Source organism: Colletotrichum chrysophilum, assembly GCF_026319265.1.
Source record: "Colletotrichum chrysophilum strain AFK26 chromosome Unknown scaffold_141, whole genome shotgun sequence".
Lineage (NCBI taxonomy): Eukaryota > Fungi > Ascomycota > Sordariomycetes > Glomerellales > Glomerellaceae > Colletotrichum > Colletotrichum chrysophilum.
Genome location: NW_026517428.1, coordinates 82,823 through 105,835, shown reverse-complemented (window position 1 = coordinate 105,835; position 23,013 = coordinate 82,823). Strand labels below are relative to the sequence as shown.

Genomic DNA, 23,013 nt, shown 5'->3' with positions numbered 1-23,013 from the left:
TTCCTGCCGAAGAACTATCGAGAAAGCTTCTCGCAGACTTCTCACCACGTTCTTCATTCATGCCATCACGTCTGCCTTCTGCTACGGCTTCGCAAGCTCGCCCAAAGTTTTATACTACAACCAGCAACTCACCGTCCCGGCTCTCGAGTCAGACCTACCAAAATAGACGAGAAGACCAAAAATAAAATAAAAAAATAACGTGGATCTTTGCTTTTTTGACCGGATAGCCAGTTTACACGTAACCAGAAACTGCCATCACGATGAGCATCGCCGCTACCCTCAAGCAGATCTTCGGCCCAGAGATCAGAGATAATAACCGCCTCAACACCGCTCATCTCGCAATCGCCACCCGAGGCTACCACATCCAGACAGAAATTCTTCACATACCGGAGCGATTCGGCATTTTCTCATCCGGCCCTCCCCGCCTTCAAGCCCATCAAGGTTTCCTGTTCGTAATCCAAATGGTACTTATGGCTATTTGGGGCGTTCCTGCGGCGTTCGGTCTCCTATTGCTCAGGTACACGGACCGGGAGTTGCCAATGGCTCCCTTTGTGAAGTACTTTGGACTTATGTTTCTGAGTATGATCGGGATGTTATGGGTTGGGGCATGTCTCAATAAGAGACGAGCACCAGATTACGACTGGGGGGAAAGGAAAGTGCATCAGGAATGATAGCTACTGTTTAGCTATACTCTATTGAGGATGTCTAAAAGTACTGTAATTTCATGCTTCAGGAACCCTGCTTTAGCATTTGGCCATTTCCTCCATTGTATTCTCAAACTCTGTGTTCTCTCCCTCCTTCACCTTCGCTGTCTTGTGCCAGGCCATCCTCTTTATTGTTCAGGATATCCAGATTTGTCCCATGGTCCAAGAGGAGACACAGCTGACCTTCGGTAGAGCTTGCTTGCGACCTGACTCTCCTGAGCTTGACACAGATATGCCTCCGGAGGCAGCCGAAGCCTGGATCTCTGTAACAGCAGGAATCCTTACGCCGCGCATTAATGATCGACGCTCTGAACTGTTTGTCTGCTGATGTCTTACACTAATTTGCTAACCGAGAATGTCATGATCGCGCTGCGAGAACGCAGCCTGACGACAGCGGATTGGTATGGCTGGCTTGACGCAGTCTCGTGAATCGGGACTAAGAGCAAGTTTTTGCTTAGCCTGCGAACAATTCAATATGATGAAGGAAACCAAAAACTGACATATTGCCTATATGTCAAAGAGTTTTGCAATTTGGGCGGAGAGACCGTCCGGACAGCCAAAATCCTCATTCAGTCAGAAATACGTGGGACACAACGAAGGAAACCAGCCAGTGAGCTGGCGCCGCCGACAGTGAGCCCATAAGGCCGCTCGAAGAAGTCCGCGAGAATCTGTCTCCACCTGAGGACCCTCCGACAACGAAGTGAGAAAATTACTCCATGGGAGCATATTCTGCCGAACAAAACATCCAACTTAGGGCAAACTTATAAGAGAAATCTCTCCGAGTTTCTTTTCTCATGGCATTGAAAACACTTCCCCATCACCCTCAGGATGGAGAGATACACTTGTCGCGAGTTGAAACAGATATGTCTGAGTCTCCCAATTCTTCGACGGGTACCTATTTAAGGTTGAGTCGACCGGAATTTGAAATCAATAATCTGCCAGTGCTATCGTCACTGAGAAGATCATGATCTGACGGGCGATGTCGACTTCGACAGATACAATAGAAGCTCCCGTACGATAGTTGCGTGAGCTGGACCTGGTTGACCTTCAGTGGATGTACTTATTGGCTTTCCCACAGAATACCTGAAAAATGACACAACGACAGAGACGACCAGAAGTTTCAATCCTTACCATGCGGCTCCGGAGAGAATCGCTCTATCATGTGTCACGACATCTTTCATACCACAAGATTGTCCTACCGAAGCCGTCTTACTAGAACAGACAGTGTTTTTAGAGATTGACATTTTGCGGATAGCAAAAATATGTATGACATTGCTCAAGACGTATTTACCAGACTCACGTCGTCAGACATTGTCCTCACGACCAAGGATGGAAATTCGCAGCGATACCGTAGCCTTCACGAACCATCCCTGACACTAACCGAATTGGTTATAAATACTTCCAATACCTGACTATTGAAACTTCACGCAGACAATACTATAGTAGTAGTTAACTGAACCCCTGAATGGAAAGACTCAGGTGGCTGTGTTTACAGCAGTTGGGATTGAACAGTTGCTGATGTCCCGTGCCGTTTCTGCCAGACTGGACACCGCAGCCTCAGCTGAGGCGACCCTCTTCTGGCGGTTAATTATTATTCTATTCATTCTAGAGCTACCCTACGAAGAACATTGACGGACACCAGCAAACAATCAGCGATGCCCACATGCTTCCGGTGCTCACTTCCACGACATGCGTTGGGTCACAGGAAGTTTAGCTCACAGGAAGGTTAGTAGACTAGAGAACCGAAAACTTGCACGAAAAACCCATTTGCGTCGAACCCTTCCAGTACACTCCTAGGACCATCGTATATACGGGAGTCAGTTTCCACAGGTAGTGGGAGCTATAGTGAATGACAATCCATTCGCCCTTATGAGTGTCTCAACATACGTCACAACCCGAGAGCTCCTTTCCGGAAGGAGCAATATATCTGGCCTCGTGATAGAAGTACTTGAATTCGAGAGTGACAGGTGAGCATCTGATAAGCAGCAGAATTGCGCGGCGACTTGCAATCTGAGTACCACCCACCAATGAACCATAGCCCGCACGACGATAGCGAATAGACCTCACTCTACTTCACCACTACTCGACACTGTCACACATGTCTCCCGTTTCCAAGTATTCAGATCCAACCAAACAGCCGAGAAAAGCGACGCATACTATCGAAATCCTATTGACGTCTCCTACGAATCTCCCATCTGGTCACGTTCAGCGTCAGCGTGAACTTAGAACGGGTAAGTACGTCCCCAGGGCTAAGAAAACCACCACATTTTGCTGGAGGCAAAGGGAGGGATGAATGACAAGACTGCGCTTATCAGCCAGAACGTTTCGCCGCACCTCTGAGTTGAGCTTATATACCATAACTCAACACCACCTCCAGTCCAAGAGCCAGGGAAAGCTCACACAAATCACCTATAGAAAGGCACCATCAGTCACGTCCTAAAGCCAAACAAGCCAGCCAATGATGAACAAGGCAGCCAATGATACACAGCAATCTTCGGGGTTGAAGCTCGAGATACCATATATTCGTGCCCAACTACCTCAATCCAAACCACCTCCTGAAAAGAGTGCCTCACCAAGCAAATCCTTACCTGCCTCTCCTAAATCGGCGCTACCCCTCTCTGATCTTAGTGTATCATGTCAGAATACGCATGTGAGTGCAAATATAGCAAGCTATCACGTTGACACCGCATCAGACAACGGACAATCATGGTATGTAAACATATAAGCGATGTCGCAGGTTCGGGCGTCACAGGCCAAGAATGAATGGATTCTCGTCGTGGAAAGTCCTCGTCGTTAGGGGGCCACGATACATATTTATTACCTTTCAGGGCGCGCACGACGTCACGTGTGCAAGTTACGTGATGACTTTGACAATTCAGATCTTTCCAAGACAGCTTCAACATGTGCAAAGCGTTTTGTTCATCTCATGTATTAAGTGTAAGTGTCATCAGCAGCGGACATGCCGCGATTAGGTAGGTATACATCATCATCCCGTGGTATCGAACGCCAGGTATTTTCCATCCAAGATCGTCATCCATCAGTACAAATACAGAGCCATCATCAAGCCCGGCTCATAGGGCATAGTTCTCAGTATGTAAGTAAATCTCCTCAAGCATATCGTCACCCCAGATCGCCGCCTGTAACCTGGCGACAGTGTTTGCGACACCAACTCTCATGGCCGGTGGCCCGCAGACAAAGACTGCTGTCCTTCTGCCGAGGATGCCTCTGCCATCAGCGCCACCAGTCGCCCACTCCTTGAGCATGTAGCCGAGATCGGGACGCCCGTACTCGACGCTCCAGCCGCCATCTATCTGATGTGGAATTGGGAAGGCAAAGCGCATCAGGTTCTTTTGGAACTCAGTCGGTGTTTCAGGGAAACCAAAGTCGAAGCCGGACGGCGGGCCGAAGGTGCTAGTGGGTCGGGTTTGGTTTTGGTTGGGAAGGTTCATGGTTCGGAGGTGGACCAGCTCCGGTGGTCGAATCGGGGCTTCGGTCTCTTCCGGGTTGGGGTCGGGCACCTTCCGCGGTGATGGCGGCGCGTAGTTGAAGTGTGGCTGATCACCCTTCATGCTGACACGAGGGAAATGGAACTCGCCGTCTTCTCTCTTGGCATCTGGATCATGCTCTCCATCGTAATCGCGACCCTCAAGTCTGCGAAGCGACTCTTCTTGTGGAGAGAAGCGGTTTGATGGCGGAGGTCCAGGTGGTGGAGGGGGATATTGGTGAGGCTGGAGGTATTTCTGTTGAGGCAGGGCGGTAATCCTGTCCTCTTGCTCGTCGCGAAGCTCTTGCTCCCGTTGTGGGTCGCCTTGTGCGACGGACTGAATGAGCGCCGAGTTGCGCTTCGATGCGATGCCCGCGACAAACCCGTCAAGTTTGTCGTGGAACAGGTGGCTTAGAGCTCGAGGTGCACCACGGTCACCTGCATCTATCATCATGCCTCGGTTGCGCACCGCCGATGTGACAAAGAACTTGCAGGTGACACTTTCAGGAGGTGCGGCTTCACGACAGATCCGCAACTCCTCGCGGAACCAGTCCATTGCCTCGAGTCTCTTCAGAGCCCATACAACCACCACCTTTTTCGTGATCGCCTTGCCATCGCGCATTCGCTTGATGAGGTTCAGCAATTGAGACATCAATGCCGTGATGCCGCTGCCGCCCGCGATGAGAATGCAAGTGTCAAAGGCAGCGAGATCCCTTCGCATGCCTCCGTAAGGACCGTCCAGGAATGCTCGATATGTGTGGAAGGGGCCCTTTTCGATGGCTGTGTCGAGGACCTTTCGGGTGAAACCACCATAGGGCTTGAAGACCAGCATGCAGTCGCGGTACTGCTCGCCGTATTCGGAGGGGAAGTCATCGCTGCATAGCGAAGCGATGGTGAAGGGGTGGTTATCGAAGAATGAGATGCCCGGCATGCGCAGGTAGACGTACTGGCCAGGCTTCCACCGCATTTGGGTGGGAATGGTGATCTTGATCGCGTTCTCAGCAAGGAGAGTGATGGCAGCTTCGTCACCCACCATGAAACTCAGCCTCCATGGCATGGTCCAGTTCAGGTTGAAGAGGCGCAGGAAGTAGCAGAACGCCCAAATGGCAATGGTTGCCCAGAGGTAGTCCCACGAGGCAAGGAAGTTCTTGGTGTGCCAGAACAAAAGCCCAACGTACACCATACCCACGGGTACGTGAAGCATGACGAAAACTTCGTAGGCCATGCGTCGAATGAAGGGAAGGGATGCAACGCATAGCCAAACCAGAGGAACCAGGCACGCAATACCCGTGCCGTAGATGACACCGCTACCGCCGGCGAACAGCCGCGAGAAGACCTCCATACCGCCATCATCCCACACCGGCTGGATGTAGAACGGGACGGTGTGCACCAGCGAAAGAAACAGGCAGAGATATCCGGCCCAGCGGTGGAAGACATTGAGGCGCTCAGGTCCAATGCCAATGAGAATCGACATGATGTTGGCTTTCATGCTCGTCACGACGATCCAAGGAGTCAGGGCCACGGCGATCATGCCGGCACGAATGGCGACGGGAGGTGAGCCGAATTGGATACTTTGCCAGTAGAGTGGCTGTTGGAGGAAACAGTAGAGTGTCACAAAGGCCAGAGCAATGAAGCCGCAGGTCAAGACGGCGAGCGAGGAAAAGGTGAATCGGTGGCTGCCCCATACGAAGTCGGGAATGGGTCGGTAGAAGACCCAGCGGAACAGGGCCAAGGTATCGTTGACGAATCCGACGGAGGAGAAGTGAGCCTTTGGCTTGAACTGCTTCTCCCCAAGACCTTCTCCTTCGGGGAAGAAGTGCTGTGTCTGTCCGGTTCTCAATGCGTGGGCGTATTCGGGATCGGTACTGTAAAGGTCGGCATAGTGCTGCTCCACCTCCTGTTTGTAGATGGCTTGGCGGATCTTGTCTTGCCAGAAGTGCCAGAACCGCATGAATAGGACTGTGCCCATGAGGGCCAGCGCAAAGTAGGTCCACCCCAATCCATACTTTCCAGACTTGATCCAAGGGTCTACGGTGAGGGCCTCAATGAGACCGGGTGGGCTGTCGGGTGTGAGTGTGATTGCGATGCGCTTGACGAGTCGTGTCGCCTCATCCGTGGCGGCGTTAGCCACGCTGCGAAAATGGGAAGCCATTGCAGCGAAGCGACGACGCTTGAACGAAGCAACGGGAGGGCGGCTAAGCGCAGAACACGGAGGTTCTCGTCGACATGCGGCGCGGGTGATTCGATGCTACTCTAAGGATTTCGGGGCGAGTTGGAGAGGTCGTCGAGTAGTGGCTGTCTTAGAGTTGTTCCAAGCCGCGATGGTTCTAATCCATGTGCCGTGTGTGTTCAGGTGACGTTGGGGCTGCTGCTGACCGAGGAATGCCAGATCCCTCCGAGTAGAAGCAAGGAACAGAGAGGCGACAGAGACGACAAAACGAGGGACGGGGCAAAAACGCGGGAAAGAGGAACCGATCCGCAAGTTCGGGAGCCCACAGGGGATATATGGATGTGAGATCGGAGGCGCTCCGAGGTGGAGAGTCCCTAGTGGCTTGATACTGACGGAGGGCGGCGTGATGAGGGCAGTTGTCGACAGGACTGTCACGTTGGTGACTGGCAGGCCTCGAAGCGCAACTAATCAGAGTGTGGTGGCATCTGTGGTGTATACGATGGATGATAAGGCGGCGAAATTGCCATGTGGAGGGGTCGAGAGGATGCGGCCTGGGTGTGGTCGTTCAATCAACGGCCAGAAGAGGGTTCGATGGCTTCGTTGGCTCCGGTGGTGAAATGTGAATGGTACCGGGCCCAGCGGCTGACCGTACTTTAATATTGGCTGGTCGCGATTGTGGTCGTTCCCCGCCGCTGGATGTCACACAATGCAGGCCGGACGTGGGCGCTAGAAGGGTGGATGCGATGCAGGTGAACAGACTGCAAGCTGCAAGCTCTTGGCCAGGTGTGCGTCGAGGTACGGTGGTACGGCCGTCTGCTCGGCAGAGGGAGACTATTGAAGATGTGGACCGGGGTACGACTGCGGGAGGGCGTTGGTTCTTGCGCCATAGGTGTGATCAGCCGAAGATAAAATTTCCGTGGTAGCAATCGCTGACGGCGGCTGGCTCTGGCCCTCGTCACTGGCAGTCGGTCTTCTGCGAGGACGTCGTATGCCGGTTGGTCTCCATTAGGCAGCCGAATAGCCAACTGGAAGCGGGGAAACCGCTGTCGACTTTTGTGTATCCGGAGTTGGTGATCGGGGCAACGTCGAACAATGGCAGTGACTTGTACGTGGTCGTTCGTGGCTCAACGGTGCTGACGACAGCAGTGGTCCTCTCCTTTCCTCAACGCTAGTTCGTCGCTTCAGTCACGCGAGGACATGACACGAACTGTCGGTTCCCTCTTCCATCCTTCTGGGCCAGTAGCCAGTGGGAAAACGTGGGCGTCGTGGAGGACACCTCTCTCTCGCAGAGGAAGCGGCCCATCAAGCAGACCGCCGATGGAGACATGGGAATGGAATTGACCAACAGCGGGCAGTGGACAGCAACGTACTACGAGGCGAGGCCCTGCAGAAGATGCGCGACCCAGCACACATGGTGGACGGCCGCATATTGCAAAAGGCCGAGTTTCTTGGATGGCGGTCGAATGACAGCGGACGACGGCTTTGTGACGGGCAAAGTGGACAATGTGCAGTTGGCAGAAAAGGGTCGACAAAAGGCGGGAAAGTGCTGGCTGCCAGATGTGATTCGCAGGATCGAGGTGGAAAAGAACACCAGTGGGGTCCCTTCCCCCGTCCCCTGCTCCCTGACGGGCGGCAATGTCAAGCTGCTGATTGGCTGTGGTCTCTCCTCGTTCAGTGTCTGTGCATCCTGGACGCTGCGCTAGAGCAGGGCCCGGCCGCCCGCACCTGGCTTCTATCCACTAAAGCTTGCCTTGCTTGCCCTTCCCGGCCCAAGCTCCCGCCACCAAAACGACTTCGCAGCGTTCGCAGTGTTCCTCAGCTGTCACCTCCATCCATCTCGGCCATCTTGGCCCTCCATCTTCTCATCTCGCCTTATCTCATTCGCTATCTCATGCAAAGTCCTCCGAGGGCTTTGGGGGGGCCGCCTGATCTGGCTTCACGCCTCCGGATCCAATTCTCCCACTGGCCGGTACCTGACTGCTGCACTGCACCTCATGCCTCCACCAGGCCGGACCTGCGACCCGTGAGCAGACCCCAATGTCGAGATGTGTATGCGGAACATTGAGGGGAATCATGTCCGCTTGCACACTCGGTTAAGGTCTGTTCCACGTTCATCCGGTGAATCATTGCTGACACCAAACATGTGTCTTTCGCTTTTTCTAACGGGCTTCTAGAAGACGGCGTCGGAGGCGTCAACGCCACCACTGACGATGTGTCGATAGTATTCCACATCGATGGAACAAATACGTAAAGAAGGCCATCATAGCCGCCCACAAACCGTCCACTGACACACGGAATCCCCTGCTGTCCGCGCCAACAACGACTTACAAGAGAGAAAAATCTTTCAAAATCGAAAGCCCCTCACCTCCGCGGCTGCGCGGCTACTCCTGGCGCCGCCGGTGCCCACCCCGAAGATCATGGGCGACATCCAGACATCGATAGCGTCGTTTGCCCATCGGAACATCCCAACACGCAACCAAGTAATCAACGAGTGGGACATCTCCCTCCCATCCAGATCCGGAAGCCGAGCCATCAAGCCCTCCCAAAGAGGTGAACAGAGCCAGACATCGAACCCCGCCGCCCAGCGCTCCCCGGTTGCCGCCGCCAATGGCATCTTCTCGAGATGTGATGAATCTCTCGGATCCCTGTCGTTTGCAGAGACTCGTCCACCAACATCTATCTACCCAGGGCACGATTTCGCCCGCAAAGTCGCTCTCAAATCATACGGTCAAATCAACAATCCATGCACCCATCATCGCAAGTCAATGCAATGCAGTCCGCGATTTCTCGTCACCAACCGCCAAGGCCATCTCTGCCTTGGAAATCAATCTGCAAAAGCGTAGCAAACAACTCGCCCAACACGGTAGGTGGCTTCACAACCGCTGCCGCCGGCTAGCAAACATTCAACAACCCCCCTGTCCCTTGCTTGAACCCGTCGTGTCCCGCCCGTCCCGGTCCTGGCCCGGTGTGATGCGCAGCCCCCAGGCCCCATCCCGGCCACCGCCCGCATGTCCATGTCCATCAATCCTTGCGGGGTTTTCCCTCTGCTTGCTCACCCGTGCATGTCTCGCAGCCCAGCCATTCTTTTCCCAAGAGTCGGGCACTTGCAGTCTTGCATATCTGCCCTCTGCTCGATGGCATCGTACGAGCTGCGCGTGTACCTTACCTTACCTCACCTTGCCGTTGCGTAACTTGCCATCTCCCAACGGCGCGCCACCTCAAGGTCGTGGCACTTCTCCCTTCGACTGCAAAAATGTGTCTCACTGTCGATGCAACCCCGTACGACCCAGCGGTGTGGGATCTGGGTCGAATATGCGGAGGACTTGGAGGTAGCATCGCCGACCTGCACCCGTCAGCACTACGCCCAAGAATAGCCAAAACGCCTTGGAATAAACAAAACACCGAATGTACTCCATGAGTGATGAAACAGCAAGTCTGACAGGCAGGCGCATGTCTAAATTTGACAAATTTAAGAAGCATAATGATCCTTTTAACCACGGAAAAGTGCAAATGGCAAAGACCGCCTGAATTCTCTGTGTCTGCACGGCTGCAAGGTACGCGTGAATTAGACTGTGTTCAAGGATGACGGCAGTAGACGAAGACGACGGTGGACTACGACGGTAGGTGACGATGGTTGGACGACGACGACGGCAGAGAAGACGACGGCAGGGAAAAACGGTCGCTCAAGCACAGGACAAGTACAGGGTCTCAATGGCAAAGGGTGATGATCCCGCAAGCAGCCCCGTCCTCGTTTGCTCTATATCATTCTATGGCATTATCTCCTGACCACGTCGGACGCGGAAACATCTCCTCGATTACTCTACAAATCCAAGCTGCACGGGCCTTGTACAGAGCTCCTCCGAAACCCCCAGGCCATCACAACAATCTCCTGTCAGGCTCCTTTCCCTTCGGGTGCATGCCATCATAGTAATAGTCACGAGCGGGCTTTCCTCGCGAGCAGAAGCGCTCATGATGCTGATCGCTCTTGCAAAAGCGGCAGCGACGGTCTCTGATAGCACAAATGTGCCCACTCTCCTGGCAAGGCCTGTTGCAGCGCCTGCAGATTTTCCCCCACGGTTTATTGGTCAGGACCGAGAGGTTTCGGTCCCGGTGAAAGTTCGCGTACAGGTTGAACGTGCCATCGCCCTCGGTTCTGCTCTTCTCCCTGTCCAGAGCCTCCATATTAGCAAGCATTATGGCTCCGCCGCGAGCACGGGTCGATGCCACTGCCATGCGATTCCGATCGTTGAGAAAGCCTGAGATGTCTTTGGCGCGGACAGAGTCGAAGATGACGAGATCTGCCTCGGCACTCATCGAGTTGTCGATAGTTCGAACTGTGATCTTGCTCTTGATGATCCCCGAGGATGTCATTCTGGCTATCTCATCGCGATAGGCGTGGAGCTGAGCTGAGTAGGGCGTAAGGATCATAATCTCGGCGAGTTTTCCTGTGGTGCGGAGGTTTGGCAGGCCGTACTGAAATGCGTTGTAGGCAATCCAGAGGGCGCAATTGCGATTGCCAATATTGATGTAGCCTGTACCATGCTTGATAGACAGGGTGCTGCGGATGTCATACACCAAAGTGTTCGAGAATCCCATGTTGGGGCTCGGGTCCATCATCCAGCGCATAAAACGCTGGTAGATCTGCGCCTTCGGGTCGATTGAGAGAGGGTAGACGATGTGCATCTTGCCGGGGTAGATGTTGTTGTTCGCCCACACAGCAATGTCGCCGCGGTTCCTGCGATTATTGGAAAGATGAGCAAGAACCTGCCCGCACATCTCTGCCCGCTTCAAGATCGACAGGCTGCGCTGTTGTCCAAAGACGCACAGCCATTCCGTGCGACCTCTGGCATGCTCAAAAGCTGTGTTCGTACTGATAGACAAGGGCTTGAACTGAGCGGTGTCGCCCATGGTCAGTACCAAGGCATCGGGGAATGATACCAGAGGAATCCACCACTGGCTTTCTGGGATACGGCCGGCTTCGTCAATGATGGCGAGGGCAGGTTTCCATTCGACAGCTTGGCGTTTGGGAAGTACTACCTTGGCGGTGTCCTTCAGCTGTCCCATGGCGAAGGGCGTTCCGACGAGGACATCGAAGCTGTCGATGGCCGTGACGATAATCTGGCGACAGGCCTTTTGCCAGTCAACATTACCTGGCATCTCCCTCCAGAAATCGGGGAACTTGTCGGGGTGCTGCGTGGCTAGGTTGATAGCCTTGGCTGCGACTGAGTCGGGAGAGCGGATCATGTCGAGGTCGCCTTTGGTGTCGCTTGCATGAGAAAGAAAAGAGTTGATGTGATTGGAGACATCATTTCCCCAGTGAGTTGTAGATGTGACCGTGTTGCCATCTCTAGCAAGGCGATGGTCTCCGAGTGCATCAACCATACTGCGGTAGTAGGGTAGGCGACCAACGCGCACATCCTTTCCGCACTTTTCCTTCAAGAAGCGAACAGCATCGTCGCAAAGCTCGTTGCTATGTACCGTCCATACCACCCGTTCTCGTGAAGGGCCTTTGGTAACTGCAGCAGCGATGAGGGCGGCGAAAGTAGTCTTGCCTGACCCGGGACCCCCCGTGTACATGGCGATGCCTCCAGGGACGTTCCGGAGACGACTCAAAAGCTCGCGTTGCGGCTTTTCGTCATCTGGAAAGCGAAGATTCTTGAGTTCGGGGAAGCGTTCGTGGAAGTTGACGCATTTCATGGGATGATATTGCGGCAAAACAGCTGGGTTGAACTGCAGAGCGTAAGACCACCGGACTTCAAGATTGCTGCCTTTTCTAGCGGTCGCCATTGTCGACACTGCCTTCGTCTCCATGTGGGCTGTGGCATCGAACTCGTCGACGACGATACCAAGAACTCTGTGCTCCATCCTTGGGTCCTCGATGGATTGCTCCTCGGCCTTGTCGTCCGTAGTCGTCGTCGTCGTCGTCGTCGTCGTCGTCGTCGCCGTCGTCGCCGTCGTCGTCGTTGTTGTCGTCGTCGTCGCCCATGGGAAGATGACCTTAACCGGAATTGGGCGCCTTCCAGGCTCAATATCATTCTGCTGAGGGACCCAAACCACAAAGTAGGCGTTCTGGTATGAAGATCCCTCCGGCGGCGTGGTTCTCATCGCCTGCCAGGAAGACGAGCTGCTACCACTGAGCTCGACTTCGCTCGGCAGACGGAGCCGCATGTATTTGAGCCTTGCCACCAAGTCCGTAACGAACGCCTGGTTGTCGTGTGACGCACTGGCCGATACAATGTCCTTGGCGTATTGAGTTAACTGGGCGTCGGCATCTCCAGGCAGAACAGTCTCGAGAACGGCTTGGAAGATGTCGGAATTGACCACATCTTGCTGGCCAACGTCGACGAGGCCTGTTCCAGATTCGGACTGAGCTCGACGGTAGCCCCCAACGATATGATTGCATATAGCCACCGAGTCGTTGCTATCCACGGAGCCCATGGCGCGGATGCGTGTCTGTACGCTCTTCCCAAAGGTGATCCTGCACTCATCTCCAATCTTCGGCAGGGCCGCAGCGGTTTCGGGCGACATCGGGATCACAGCCAGGTACTTCTGAATAGTACCATCGGGCACAAAGCCATACTTCTCTTGCTCGTTCCTCTCCTAGGCGGACGAGTTGTCTGGAAGCAGGGCGCACGGGAGGTCGGTAGTGCGGAAAGGGTTGGCCTGCTCTTTCTGGCAAAGAGCCTCCTCCCTGGACGAGGCCTGAAGGCGCAGGACGTGGCTTCTATTGTCGGGGAAAACGAATATGGCAGGGATGGGATGCTGGGGCCGGGAGAAGTCGTCGTTGAGCTTTCCACTTTCGTGAAGGTTCTCCAGCGATGACTTTGATGTCTTGAAGAGACAGTCGAGGCCTTGGTCAACCGCCTCACAGCTTTGAGGAGTCGAGTAGTGCTGCGACATGATCTCAACGTACTCTCGAGCGGTGCAGTACATAGCCTCGGGCATGTAGATGTTGATTCTGTCTCTGCCGCCTTGTCGAAAGATACTGAGCTCCGAAATTCGAGTGGCCTCGCTGGCAGCAGTCTCTGATAAAATAACCTTGCCGAGGTCTACTGGGAGAGAGAGATGAAAAGCAGTAGTGCCAAACCAGTCCTCCTGGCCGCAGCGGGGATTGCCTGCCATGGCTGTGACAGGTATGGTGATTCGGGCGACCTTCTGAGAGGGCGTGATCGTTCCGCGATTCTCCACGGCAGTGATGGTGATTCGAAGCTCCGGTGTGATGTATGCGCCGTATACGAAGGTGAAGTCCGTTACAAGACCACCCGCCTGGTTCAGACCGACGCTGTCCCAGCATTCCTTGCTGTACGCCAGGAGCAGAGAGCTTCCCACGCAGATGACGCAAGGTACTTCGCGTCGTCGATATGCGTCGAAGAGAGGACCATGTCTCTTCTCTTGCTGGATGGGAAAGCCAGTCGGCTCCTCATCGTACTCGAAGAACCTAGACATGGTGTGCCTTGCCGAGAGGAACGACAGAAAAGAAGACGGCGGGCGATAGCAGAGACGACGACAACGACGGCAGAAGAGAAGAAGAAGAAGACGACGACGACGATAGCAGAGACGGTGACGGTGGCGGCAAGCGACAGGAGAGAGAAGAAAAGCTGAAGGACGCAGGCAAGAAATATCTTCGCCTAGGAGGCTGATGATCGATGCTGCAGAAGAAGAAGTCCTCGTTGCTGACTCGCTGCGCCCAGGATCCCAGCAAGCGGTGGTGGAGACAACAACGGTGAGGGCGGTAGGGGCGAGAGAAAGGTGTTTAGGAAGGAACTGCTGCAGCAGGCGGCAATGAGGTAATCGCGACGGAGTTGCGAAGTGAAGTAGTTGCAAGATAGGTAGCTGCGAGGTGGCGTATCCTCCCCCCACGGTACCTAGGTAGGTGAAAAGAAAGAAGGAACCTTTCAGAGAGTAGCAGGAAAGAAAAGGTCTTTTTGCAGGAAGTCCCTCTCCATCGAGCCAGGTTAAGCCTAACCCTAAGGGAACTCATTAGCCCGAGAGGAAAGGTGATGGTTTTCTCGAATGTCAATCAAATGTCGCCAGATCAGGTGTCTTTCCTGTAGACCTTTTCATTGAGTTGTCGTCTGACCTTGTAGTGCGGTCAAACAATTCCCTTGTCGTGTACTCCCAAACTTCAAGCAAGGCAAGACATGCAGGATCTTTTCATGCAACCCCCTAAAGAAACTCATGGTAATAAAACAGGTATGCCGGTGCCTTCAGTATTGGAATACCTTCCATTCGGGATCTGCCCATTCATTACTGGAGAACGTAAGTCCAAAGTTCTTTCCGGCTATGCAAGTCACCTGCAGCGCGGAATGCCCCTCGGATGCCCTTGCATGGTGCCATTGTAAGCTTACTTCACCACCCTCGTCAACGTCAGCCTTGCAAGGAGCGAACACCCCCCCACGACTAGGTCGTCTGACCTCCCTTCATGATTGGAGCCGGCTCTGTCTTCCATCATCCCGCCTCTAAGCCTCCATTGGAGGGCTGCTAAGCAGGGTCGCATTCCTTACCCCGAGGCTGAGTTACGTTGCCTACTCTGTCCCAATCTGGGCAGAACATGGCAAAAGGGAAGTTCTTATGGCTGTCAAGTGACAATTTCTCATGGATAAGCCACCATTTATGTCAGACGTGACCTCTTTCGGTGACGAATACCAGTTTTGGTTGGATTCATGTGAGAATCCTTGAGTTGCCTGAAGCTCTTGGCACATCTATAAGAACGACGCTCAAGTTCATGATGAATGCTATTTTCTCTTGGACATACGATTGGAATATCTATCTTCCATCTTTTCATCGAAGCATCTGCTCAAAATGACAGCATACAACTCTCCTCGCCCCAAGACGATGAAGGGCGTCGTCTGGGAAGGCAAGCCCTACGAGATGGCCGTCAAGCACGACATCCCAGTCCCGCGCATCACCGAGCCGGAGGACGCCATCATCCGCATCACCACCTCCGCCATCTGCGGCAGCGACCTGCATACCTACCATGGCTTCTTTGGCAGCCATGAAGTGCCCTTCGCCATGGGCCACGAGGCTATGGGCATCGTCGAGGAAGTCGGCGATGCCGTCGACAGCTTCAAGGTAGGCGACCGTGTCGTCGTCGGCTTCCCTCAGGACGGGTACGTCCAGACCCAGAACCACCTCCAGCTCGAGCTCGTCACCTATGGTTTCGGTCAAGACTTTGGCGGTATAGGAGGTCTGCAGAGTCAGTCTCATCCTCCACTTCAACCCCTTTTCTTTCAAGTAATACTGACACCCATCCCAGCCGAGTACGTCCGCGTCCCGCACGCCGACTCCTCCCTCTTCAAAATCCCCAAGCGCCTCCCGGACAAGGAATGGCTCTTCATCGGCGACATCTTCCCCACCGCCTGGGAAGGCCTCACCTGGTCGGGCTTCCAACCAGGTGACACCGTCGCCGTCTTCGGCGCCGGCCCCGTCGGCCTCATGTGCGCCTACTCCGCCATCATCCGCGGCGCCGCCCTCGTCTACGTCGTCGACCACGTCCCGCAGCGGCTCGCCAAGGCCGCCGGCATCGGCGCCGTGCCCATCAACTTCGCGCGCAGCGGCGCCACCGGGTCCGAGCAGATCCTCGCGCTGCAGCCCGGCGGCGTCAACCGCGCCGTCGACTGCTGCGGGCAGATGGCCGCCGTCAACGCCGAGCTGAAGCCGCAGCAGGACTACGTGCTGCGCGAGGCCGTGAAAGTCACGAGCTTCGGGGGCGGCATTGGCGTGCCGGGGGTGTACGCGTCGCTGGAGAAGAGCGCGGGCGCGCCGAAGGCGGATGAGATGCGCCCCGAGCTGAAGTTTCCATTTGCGGATGCGTGGTTCAAGAGTATTACGATCAAGCTCGGTATTGTGGAGTTGTTGGAGACGGTGCCGGCGTTGGTGAGGCTGATTGAGAATGGCAGGGCGAGGCCGGGGTTTGTGGTTACGAGCGAGGTGGATATTGACGAGGCGCCCAAGATGTACAGCCGGTTTGATAAGAAGCTCGAGACCAAAGTGCTTCTCCGAGGCCCTGGTAAAGAGGGTAGAGATGATTTCGTCTGGGAGGCTGAGCAGCAGAGCAACGGGGTCGTGGTCAATGGTGCTGACCATAGGTATGTACTTGCTCCCTTTTCTGTGGTGTTTGGGGACGGATGCTGACTGCCGAGCAGAATTTCTGGCAAGACCAAGAGAGTGAGACTCCATTGAGTTTCTGCATACTGGACGAACCCATGTCGGCGCATGTAGGCTTTTCCTTGTCACTCTGACATTTCAACGAACTGGTTACTCTTTCTAGGTAGCTTTTGGCAGTGTGAACGGGTGGGGGAGTTCACCGGACTTGGATCGACATCACTCGAACGGACTAGAAACCACTTGTGATGGCAATCTCATTTTCTTTATTTTCATAGTCTTCATACATCTCATCAATAGATTCCTAGCCCCTTAAGAAAACGCAGGCTTCTGGTCGGCGCCGTTGACGCCCGTCAGGTACGACACGCGGTCCTTGCAGTAAAACTCGACAGCAGGCTTTCCCTCGAGACTCGCCTTTCCGTCGTCCAGTCCGCCAGCCTTTGATGACAGATCAGCAACGTGAACTTATACATCGTACGTTGCAGAGGATCCCTTACCTTGATGCAGGTGACGTCCGGCATGAGATCGAGCTCGGTGTACAAACTGGAGCCGCAGCCGGAGCAGAAGAAGTGCCTGTTCTTCTTGCCCGAGTCGCCGGTAATATCGTAGTACTTGGGCTCGCCTGTGGATGATGTCAGTTCCCGCCGCAGCATCATCATGGTGCGGGAGCTCACGTACCCTGGGTGACCTTGAAAGCGGTGCGAGGGACGACGGCGTTGGAGGTGAAGGCGGAACCGCTCCACTGTGACATAAATCAGCACTCTGAAAAGACCCGCGTCGCGACGATGAGGACTCACCTTCTGGCAATCAACACAGTGGCACAGGGCCGTCACCTGTGGCTCTTCTGCAGACTGCATCAGTCGATCCGTTCGCCCGTGGGAAGCCTCGAGGTCCCGGACTCACCACTACTCTCGTATTTCACCGCCTTACACATGCAGCTTCCCTTAATAACCATTTTCCTTTTCCTTTTCCTTCTCGCAAAGTGTATTCCGTCAGTTCACTCGTCGTCGGTGTCCAATATCAAATGATTCGGTGAAAGGAATGTGAGATTGAGCCGGGTCTGTCAGCGAAGGAGGAGAACAAGCGGTTGAGGAAGTCCGATCCCCCATTTATATACACGTTTGAGAGTTTCGGCTAGGGCTGGAGCCGGCAACAAGGAAGCTGATCCCCGTCTTATCATGGGAATTGGCCACTACGCTACGCCGTGCACATTTTCTGCTGCGGGGTTAGGTGATGTAAGTAGTTTGGGTAAGTGAGCATGGGCCCTTTTTTGAGGGGGTGCGTGTGGTGTGTGTTTACCCCGCGGTTGGCGAACGAGAGTGTGTTTGGTCTGTTTGATCTCCTTCTCTACGAATCATCATACGGGGCTTACTTGATAAACCGGTGAAGTTGGGGCTGTCAATTGCAGGGCGTGATGGATGCTTTTACCGCCGAGAAACATAAAATGTGACAATTCCCAGAATTTTATGGGGTTTGCATTTCTAAGCATGTATCTGAAGGATTTGAATTGATTCCAGAGAACATGTTGTCTACAAGGCGCGGGTGGCGCCGCTGCAGAAGGATTGATTCCAAAAAGGCTGGTTCTGCGCCCCGCCCCCGCTATGCGGCGTGTTGACGTCCGCAGAGCGACGGGACTCCACTCGCGCGAACCGGGTCGGGGAATAAAATGGTCGGCGCCGCGGTTGCTCGGTTATTCCACGGGAGCGGAGGCCTGGATGACACGCTATCTTCAGCTGACATCGTGGGCGGGAATAACGACGTGACAGAAAGAGAAGGGTAAACTGCAGTCGCGACGGACTGAGGCATAGAAGCCGATGGGTGAGTGTTGAATTCAATCATGCGTCTAATATCTCAGTAACCTCAGCGATGCAACTTGCGTAGAAGGAAAAGTCTTGCCCGCGCCTGCGCTATCATGAGATCTCCAGCCGCCAGTTCGTAGCGCGTGCATCGAGAGACAGACCAGAAAAGGAGACCAAAATGAAAATGTGAAACAAAAAAGGTGACTGAAAAGAGATTCGAACCCGGAGGTTCCACAGCGTTGGATAGTATGATTAATGTGTTGAGCTAGCATTTGGGCTGTACTCGGCATATACACGGCCACCTCTCCACCCGCTGATGCCTGGTCCGGATCCTAATCTCCCTATATACCTAGAGTATTCTAAGACGGGCGTGAGGTGTGTGTTGCGTACTCACCTTCTGGGTCTGACAAGTCTCGAATCAGCTCTGTGTCCCCCAAAGCAACTGTATTCTTCCGCTGGGTTTCCATCTACAGCTACACTTAGAAAGTTCCGGATGGATTTTTCATGCAATTGTTACAAGCAGTGATTCCGGAGAGAGCCTCGAGAGGCACAAGCCAACGCTGAGCTGAAGGTTGCCTATCTGCGGTGGTTCCAGGTTGGTTCTTTCCTTGCTGGAGGGGTTGGCCAATATGCGGAGATCTTCCCAGCCAGTGCTTCGCGTGGAGCCCTCAGGCCAAGCGTTATTATTGAACAGGATGGCGCAGTGAATTAGGGCGATCAATTTGTCATTAATGTATGTCATATCGGTGCTCTGCTCTGTGAGCACATAGCCATCGATCGGGTCATACTGTGTCTTGTCATCAGAAGTGAAATAGCCGCCCACCGTGTGGCTTTCAACCTCATGTTAACGATGGTTTCGTTGCCTTTAAGGTCGATGGCGTGTGACTCACACGAGATAGACGTACCAGAGATGACTTCGCAAGGTCTTCCGCCACGGAAAAGCTTGTTTCGGCCACCTGATTAAGGCGCTGCTACTCATTATAACCAAGATATTAAAGCAAGAAATAGTGCTGGACGTTCGTACTTCTATCATCATTCGCTTTGCTATCATCAGAAGAATCGTACTGCAGAAGTCAGCAGGATTATACAAACGTTAAAATAAGTAGGTAAGATACTCTCATTCACAAACAAGATCTCACCTAACTACTATTTTAGAAATAAGACAATAACCCCAAACGAAGAACAGAGTTACACGATGTTCAGACTCATCATCAATTCTAGCCTCCCGGCTATGAAGCGCTCCGCGGTTGCCAGCGGCGCTTACCACCGCCCCTTAACCTCTGTGCCCCTTCGCAACCGCTTCTCAACGACCTCTCGCGCTTACTTCTATCCCTGGGTTCCCGGTTCTCATACATACCCCCAGACTGCAGAATGGCACGTTGAGCTATCCAACCAAGATGTCGAGAAGCTCCTCAAGGACTACGATCCTAAGAGGGTGGAAGAGGACTTTATGTGCCGTGCTGAAGGACCTGATGAAATGGGGAATATTGTGTTCCATGTGTATCGAGGTTACACCCGCGGGGAACAGCTTCGTCTGCAGATTGCGACTCAGGACGGTCGGGCGAGAATTACAGAGATTACGTGGGAGACATTCGGACCGAGTGTCCAGGCTCCAGAATGGAGGGCGAAAAGGTTTGCTATAGAGATATGCAGAGAGATTCTGGGTTGCGACATGAAGGGAGCAAAGTAGAGTATCTCAGTTTCTTCGGGGAGAACGTGGGCTACCATGCCATCAATGGCAGAAATTAATCCAAGCATTTCTAGGCAGGCAACCGCCAAGAAAATGAAACTCCCTTTTGTCATCAAAAATAACTGTCCTCCAGTGCTCTTATCATCTGGTTGTTCATGTACAGCCAGTTGCCAAGTTGCGTGCTCTGCTGATCAACCTCCATGCTGAAGTCGCCGGGCATCGCAAATGAGTTACCGGGAATCCACCCATTGCTCGCAGACGGATCACCGAATGCCCCGCCCATCACGGCTTCGGCGTCGCCAAGCTGTGAAAATGGCGTATGTGCCACCCCCTGCGAGCTCGAGTCCGGCGTCGGCATCAAATTCGCCTGGGACAAGGACGGCGGCATCATCAGAGACGCCGCAGTCATTCCCCAGCCACCGATGCTGTTGTCTTCAACCTGTCGCGAATCGTTCGTCTTCAACTTGATGTAACTACACGCCACGTCGTACAAGACCTTGAACAGCCGGACCTCCTTCTTGACGCCTGTCGAGAAGTCATCGGTCAACAACTGCTGTAGAGAGCCGATGAGACCACCGAGACGATCGAGGTCTGCTTCGTTGCATGTCTCGATGACATGGCAGAAGAGGACTGTGAATGGGACGAATGGTGATTGCAGGAGAGCCCTGGAGTAATTAGTTGGGGCTTGTTGGGTTGCGCAAAGAATGAGGGTTGATCATACCAGTTGACGTATGTTTCGAGGAAGTCTTCGTCAAGTTTGTGAATAATAGACATGCATTTTTCGTGTTCTTCGAGGGCTTGGCGGGCGCTGGCTATGCACTCCTTACCAAAGACGGTACCCTCGCCCGGCTCGGCAGGAATGGCTCGGTATATCAGGCAGAACAAAGACAGATGCGTGACCCTTGTGGTGCAAATAAAGGCTTCGAAAAACAAGTCTCCGACCGCGTCCTTCATTGCTTGCATGTAGCGCAGCTAAGACCAAGTTAGTCTACGTGTCACATAATGTCTGGGAAGACATCCGATGGCAAAGACGGCGTATCAACCTGAATGGATTCCACTCACCTCATCTGGGGATGTTTTGCTCGTAAAGCCCTCGAGGACCGAGGCAAGCCTTCGTGCCCGTGCGGTCCTGACGGCTTGAGGTTGTATCAACGCGGCGGGACTGTAGATTTGATCGTAGACCATGCCTTGAATTCTTGCCAGTTCTGTCCATTTCTGCAGCTGGCCAAAGATGGCCGTATCTGCCCTTGGATTTGGTGCAAGAGAAGGAACGGTCACATCAGAGTCGCGAATGGTAGATGATCGGCCCAGTCGAAGGGAGAGACCCTTCTCATGCATGTAGATCATCCAGAACAGCTTGAGCTTCTCTCGTTTGGTCTCCGCATCGTCGTTAGCCATGGCAACTATGCTGTGCATACCTAGAGTCTGGCTCATGTGCGATGCAGTGGCGATGAAGTTCCATGCGGCGGACGGCTTGCAGGAGTCGAGGCAGTACATGGCCTGCCGTGGTCATCAGTAATGGTTCTTTCAGTGGGCATGAGTACATACAGCCAACATCATAGCGCACGTGGTGTCCATCGTTGATGGCAGATGGAACGGCAGACTTGAGAGTACGGTTTCGAGATTCGCGCGGCAAGTAGTTGCCTGCTCTGCGTAGTCCGACTTCTTAGCCGGATTGGCAATCACGTTTTTGCATTCGAGAAATAGCCAGTACAAGCCTCCGTTGACGATGATGAGGTCTGCGTGGGTCACCTCCCCTGGGGAGTAAACCTTGAGGAAGTAGTCGGTGAACGATGAGACGGAGTTTGCTTCGTGATTCCAAAAGAACTTGACGCGAGGGTGTTCTGTACGGCAATCAGTACGCAACGCGAAGCCAAAATGCGATCGGTAGCTTCCATACCTTTGGCCATTCTGAGGCAGGCGAAAGCAGTTTCTACTGGAGGCATGGGCAGGTCTCGGAGTGTGGTGCCCGGCTCAAGCGTTCTGGCATGAGGATAGAGGTACTCGGGCTCTTGCTCCCGCTTTTGATTCCCAATTGTGCGACTGAGGGTATCCAAGACAGAGGCCATCTCTCCTGTCACGTCGGCAGAGGGCTTGCTGCTGACAGCATCGCGGAGGAACTTGTTAGCGAAAGCGGCTTGCGCCGAAAGAGATGATTCTCCCTCATATTCCAATTTTGGTGTTAGAATCTTGCTCGTGTTGCCGCTTGATGGCGATGGGGCGGCTAAGGCTTCTGTTGGGGTACCGCGAGATGCTGGTGTTGCTGGCGAAGAGCGATATGGAAGGGTTGACGAGGTGGAGGGCTGCGAGTTGCTATCAATATTGCCCAAAGCATGGCCAAACTCCTCGAGCTTTTTGGCGATATAGTCGATTTTTCGTTCACTTTGCAATAAATTAGACGCATAACATGGTCCGCGAGCATGCTGCACCACTTACTACACCTCCGAAATGAAGACGCGTTGTCGCCGTTCCTTGGGTTTTTGCCTCTCAGGATAGGTACAGGGAACGTCAATGCGGATGCAGTACGAGCACGGTTGCCGGCGATTGCATTTCACCAGTTGAGCCGTCAGTTCAGCGAATGGCTTCTGAAACGACGAGCAGAACACACCTTACGACGACGGCAGCGATCGCACTGGACAAGGCACGTCAGTATCATGCGCGCCAGCTACCAAACACCCAGTGCCAATTTACAGAGATTTTGGACAGCGGAAGCTCATCATCGTCCTCGTGGTCCTCGAGAGAATCCATCGGATCATGGGCACTGCTGCCGGTTCCCGGCTCGGTTTCCATCCTTTCAACAAGACCCAATGCCCTGGAACTGGGAGAATGATTGGACCAACAAGTCAGTGCGGAGGCGAGTGATGTGTCGTCGATTGAGATGAACGCTGGAAAAGGGATGGCGGCGGTGCGGCTGTTGTCATGCAGCGAAGCGAAGCGCAATGGTGCGGAGCGGAGAGCAATGAAAGCGAGGCCCGCATTCGTAATTCGTAACTCGCGACGTGTTGCCTTTTTTTGCGCAGCTGGCGCGGAGGTGAGGTTGACTTATGCGCAGCGAGAGCGAT

At 53.8% G+C, this 23,013-nt stretch overlaps 6 protein-coding genes across 6 annotated transcripts; 1 reads left to right on the top strand and 5 right to left on the bottom strand.

Annotated features, from left to right (window-relative positions):
• Positions 1–3,775: 3,775 nt before the first annotated feature.
• Positions 3,776–6,340, bottom strand: COL26b_011486 (uncharacterized protein; the record flags this gene model as incomplete). Its single annotated transcript, XM_053184152.1, has 1 exon — positions 3,776–6,340. One exon carries the CDS (start codon positions 6,338–6,340, stop codon positions 3,776–3,778), a length of 2,565 nt encoding a protein of 854 aa, XP_053031928.1.
• A 3,894-nt stretch (positions 6,341–10,234) lies between these two features.
• Positions 10,235–12,886, bottom strand: COL26b_011485 (uncharacterized protein; the record flags this gene model as incomplete). The annotated part of the gene is made up of 1 exon (XM_053184151.1): positions 10,235–12,886. One exon carries the CDS (start codon positions 12,884–12,886, stop codon positions 10,235–10,237), a length of 2,652 nt encoding a protein of 883 aa, XP_053031927.1.
• A 72-nt stretch (positions 12,887–12,958) lies between these two features.
• Positions 12,959–13,804, bottom strand: COL26b_011484 (uncharacterized protein; the record flags this gene model as incomplete). The annotated part of the gene is made up of 1 exon (XM_053184150.1): positions 12,959–13,804. The coding sequence occupies one exon, from the start codon at positions 13,802–13,804 to the stop codon at positions 12,959–12,961; it is 846 nt and encodes a 281-aa protein (XP_053031926.1).
• Positions 13,805–15,160: 1,356 nt separating this feature from the next.
• On the top strand, positions 15,161–16,540 carry COL26b_011483 (uncharacterized protein; the record flags this gene model as incomplete). The annotated part of the gene is made up of 3 exons (XM_053184149.1): positions 15,161–15,554; positions 15,615–16,446; positions 16,504–16,540. The coding sequence occupies 3 exons, from the start codon at positions 15,161–15,163 to the stop codon at positions 16,538–16,540; spliced, it is 1,263 nt and encodes a 420-aa protein (XP_053031925.1).
• A 234-nt stretch (positions 16,541–16,774) lies between these two features.
• Positions 16,775–17,121, bottom strand: COL26b_011482 (uncharacterized protein; the record flags this gene model as incomplete). Its single annotated transcript, XM_053184148.1, has 2 exons — positions 16,775–16,900; positions 16,960–17,121. The coding sequence occupies 2 exons, from the start codon at positions 17,119–17,121 to the stop codon at positions 16,775–16,777; spliced, it is 288 nt and encodes a 95-aa protein (XP_053031924.1).
• A 2,942-nt stretch (positions 17,122–20,063) lies between these two features.
• Positions 20,064–22,741, bottom strand: COL26b_011481 (uncharacterized protein; the record flags this gene model as incomplete). Its single annotated transcript, XM_053184147.1, has 7 exons — positions 20,064–20,616; positions 20,673–20,923; positions 21,014–21,451; positions 21,500–21,795; positions 21,852–22,302; positions 22,560–22,583; positions 22,643–22,741. The coding sequence occupies 7 exons, from the start codon at positions 22,739–22,741 to the stop codon at positions 20,064–20,066; spliced, it is 2,112 nt and encodes a 703-aa protein (XP_053031923.1).
• Positions 22,742–23,013: the final 272 nt, after the last annotated feature.